This window comes from Cololabis saira, chromosome 11, assembly GCF_033807715.1.
Source record: "Cololabis saira isolate AMF1-May2022 chromosome 11, fColSai1.1, whole genome shotgun sequence".
Lineage (NCBI taxonomy): Eukaryota > Metazoa > Chordata > Actinopteri > Beloniformes > Belonidae > Cololabis > Cololabis saira.
The window spans coordinates 42,766,132-42,770,198 of NC_084597.1; the positions used below are offsets into that span (position 1 = coordinate 42,766,132).

At 47.9% G+C, this 4,067-nt stretch overlaps 1 protein-coding gene across 1 annotated transcript; it reads left to right on the top strand.

Moving 5' to 3' along the window:
- The first annotated feature begins 2,041 nt into the window (after positions 1 to 2,041).
- LOC133454476 (paraneoplastic antigen Ma1-like) lies at positions 2,042 to 3,097 on the top strand. The gene has a single exon (XM_061733205.1). It carries the CDS (start codon positions 2,042 to 2,044, stop codon positions 3,095 to 3,097), a length of 1,056 nt encoding a protein of 351 aa, XP_061589189.1.
- Positions 3,098 to 4,067: the final 970 nt, after the last annotated feature.

The following is a 4,067-nucleotide window of genomic DNA, read 5'->3' on the forward strand; positions in this document are numbered from 1 at the left end:
TAGTTCAAATGGCTTGGATGCCACGGGCACCTGAATGTTTACATTGCAAACAGAGCTTTCCCTTACAGTGTACTCATCTTTGGTACTGCCAGAAGTGGCATGAAAAGTTCCTATCTGTGTGCCACAGTGTAGCATGACTTTGTCACTAGAGGGATTAGCCACTTTTACATAGATGAAACCTTGTTCAGCTGTTGCAACAGCCCATGCAAAACCAGTAGATGATTGGTTTGTGTAGTGTGGTTCAAACACACCTGTATAGCCGTTGGGTACCAGTCCTTTAAGTGCCGTGTCTAGTTTAGCAGAGATGACCATTTCGCACATGGCAGGAACCGCAACTGAGGAGGATACTGTCACCTCAGTTAGTTTAGGAACATACTGGTGTGGGCTGACCAATGGGATAACTTTGTCATCTACCAAGAGCGACATGTTTCGTGGGTTTACAATAATACCATTAGCAACCAGAAAATCCCAGCCCAAAATCAGTGGTTTAGTACAGTTCCTAACAACTTGGAGGGCATGTGTCATAGGTTTGTGGGCAATACTGATGTAACCCGATTGGAAAATACTTTTATTTTGAAACTCTTATTTTGAAAGACTTTTATTTTGGTACGTTTGCCGGACGTCATTGCGTCACGCCGTCAACTTCCGTCAACACCTGTTTAAGCCGTGTGACGGGTGCGGGAGGGGGAGAGGCGCACGCTGAGGAATTGTTTGTTTGGAGCGGGGAGAGAAACACGTTGAAGATTTGGTTGCGGGAGCGCTTAGATGTCGACTGTTGCTGATTTAAAACCCAGAATTGGAGCCGACTGCCGGAGCCACGGAGCGGGTGAATGCCGAACCATATCACTGATTTAAAACCCAGAATTGGCCAGGTTTGATGGTGAGCTAGAGCCCTAGCCTGGGCACAAAGCACAAAGAGGACTGAGGAACCTACTGAACCGCCACTGCTCTGGTCGGGCTGGTAGGAGGCTCCATTTTGCAGCCGCTTTTTTCCCCTAACTCTTGCCACACCTGCACGACCTACACCTTCATTTTTTTTCATACTCATCTCCCAACACGGACTTCTATTTTTTCCCCCCCGTTGGACATTCAATTATTGGGTCGTTGCCCTGTGTACGAGCCTCACTAGTATCAGTGAGTGAATTTTTCCTTTATGGAAATGGATGGAACGAGGCGCTGCAAACATTAATGAAGGGAACTGTATATATTGTGAATGCTTTGTTGTGAATGGCCATTTGTATTTTCTATTTTTTGCATTTATATAAATTTTGGTTTACTAAACTAGAGCTGCATTCAGTGTCTTACTCTCCACTCCCGAGTTTACCTGGGCCTTCTGATTCTAGCCAAGGGATAATTTTGCCGAGCATTAATTGGACCTACCTTTAAACAGGGTAGTGCACTTGTTACATTTAGTGGTGAGCTAGCCAGGAGTGGAGAAAGGCCTGAATATTTTTTTTTTTGGTATTCATGTGGTTGTGGAAAAATGGACATATTCGAGAAACTTGGTATTAAGATTTCTAATGCGGTTTTGATAAAGGAAGCGACAAAAACTGAAACAGACGATGAGATAATTGAGTTCTTACAGCAGTACGGTTCTGTTTCGAAGTTTGAGTGTATTGATGCACCCAATTTGGTTTTCCACCATTCAATCGTGGTTGAATATGAATCAGGTGCTGCGTTAGCTGCGTTACGTCCAACCTTGCCGTATATATACAAGTGTGATGGCGTTGAGGTTAGCTACCAGATTTTAGATTTATCTACCGTCTGCGCGGATGAGGTAGGGAGGTCGCAAACTGAGAACTATTTTGCTGAATTACAAAAAGTTGCGAAGTTGACCGGCCAAGATTTTGCGGTTGTCCTTAAGGGGGGGATGTCCCTGCTTGGTCAGTCAGTCTCTCGGCTCCATCCCATTGCAACAGATGCTGAGTCTCCTCTGGACCCACACCTGATGTCTACTGCTTCAGGTCGGAGCACTGAACCATGGGCAAAGGTCCAGCCAGATATCACAGATCAACCCACCTCAAGACCCCCTTTTCCAGCCATGTCACAAGCCAACCTCAACCCACCTGAAATGCAACGCTACGTGGTCGAGCATATTGTCAAGAATGATGATAGTACTATGCATTCCACACAGCGTCTCAGATCCTTCTCTGGGAGATTACCAAGACCTCAGAACGAGTCGGATTATGACATATGGCGTTCTGGAGTTGAGTTGCTCTTACAGGATCCTGCAGTGTCTGATCTACAGCGCTCACGTAAGATCTTTGACAGCTTGTTACCACCTGCTGCGGATGTGGTTAAGCACCTGAGGTCCAACACTCCACCAACGGTGTATTTACAGTTACTTGACTCAGCATATGGCACGGTGCAGGATGGTGATGAGCTATACGCCAAGTTCATGGACACATTCCAGGATGCTGGGGAGAAGCCGTCCCACTACCTGCAACGTCTGCAGGTGGCGCTGAATCAGGCTGTAAAACGAGGTGGTGTTTTGAACAGAGATTTTGGTCGACACCTACTGACTCAGTTTTGCCGTGGCTGTTGGGACAATTCTCTTATCACAGAACTCCAATTAAAACAACGGAAACATAATCCCCCATCGTTTGCTGAATTTCTGCTCCTTCTGCGAACTGAGGAAGATCGTGAAGCTGCAAAAACTATCCGCATGAAGCAACATCTCGGCTCATCCCGCCCCAGAGCCGCGGCCCATGCACAGTATGCATACACAGACAGTACAGAGAAAGGAGAAATTGCTGCACTCATCAACATCACGCAGCAGCTTGCTCAACAACTGGCTGATGTACAGAAGCAGCTGGCGATTCTCACTGCATCCCAGTCAAGCTCTAGTCAATCCGCTTTAAAGTCCACACCTGGCTGTAAGTTGGGTGAGGGGCAGAGGGCGGGCAAGCCATCAAAGAACCCGCCTTCTGTTCCCAAGCCCGGCTACTGCTATCGGTGTGGTGAAGATGGGCATATCAAGCCGCAATGTGACAATCCCCCGAACTCTGCACTTGTTGCTACAAAGAGGAAGCAGTTCACTGAAAAGCAGAAAAGATGGCAGCACTCAGACAGTCCTTCAAGACATCATTTAAACTAGAGTCGGTTCCAGTAGTGGGGCGAACTGGAACTGTTGTGGACCCACATTGTCCCAACCAAAGAAACCAAGTGAAATGTCATGAAGTAACCCAGATCACTCCCTCTGTTCCAGCCAGGTTACCCACGGGCTTGGTTGGATCTCGCTGCACAGCCAACATCAAAATTGCTGGTGAAGAACTTGATTGTCTGTTGGATACCGGGTCGCAAGTCACTACGATCCCAGTGTCATTCTATAACCAGCATTTTGCCGACCAACCAGTGAAATCCTTGTGTGATCTACTGCAAGTCGAAGGAGCCGCAGGACAAGCAGTTCCTTATATTGGATATGTGGAGATGGTGGTCACATTCCCCAGTGAATTCCTGGGAGCAGAGTTGGGTATTTCTACACTGGCGCTTGTTGTTCCTGATGTCGGAGCCCATCAGTCCCCAGTGTTAATTGGCATGAACACCTTAGAGCCGCTATACAGTCAGTATATGGGGGGTGAATGCGTCAACTTCCAGCCGACTGCCCATGGCTACACAGCAGTGCTAAAACTGCTGCAGATCCGCCACCAGCAACACCAGATGGGCAGCGATGGAGTGATTAAGTTGGCCAGCAAATCACCAGTTTTTCCCTGCTGGTCATACCACCCTCATAGATGGCTCCATCCACTCCAGTATGCTGTCTCCGGGTCAATGGCTGCTTGTGGAGCATCCAGCTTCACCACTGCCAGGTGGGCTGTGTGTCAAGAACTCTGTGATCCCAAGCCAGGGCCACAAGAAGATCCCAGTCATCCTTAGCAATGAGTCAAACCAGGACGTGACCATTCCACCTCTCTCCACCATCGCTGAATTGGCAGTCTCACCCCAGATCTTATCACACACTGTGTCAACAAGCCAGTCACAATCAGAAACTTCCCCTGCTCTGACGTTGGATTTTGGAGAATCACCTATCCCGCCGGAGTGGAAGAGGAGAATTACTGAGAAGCTCA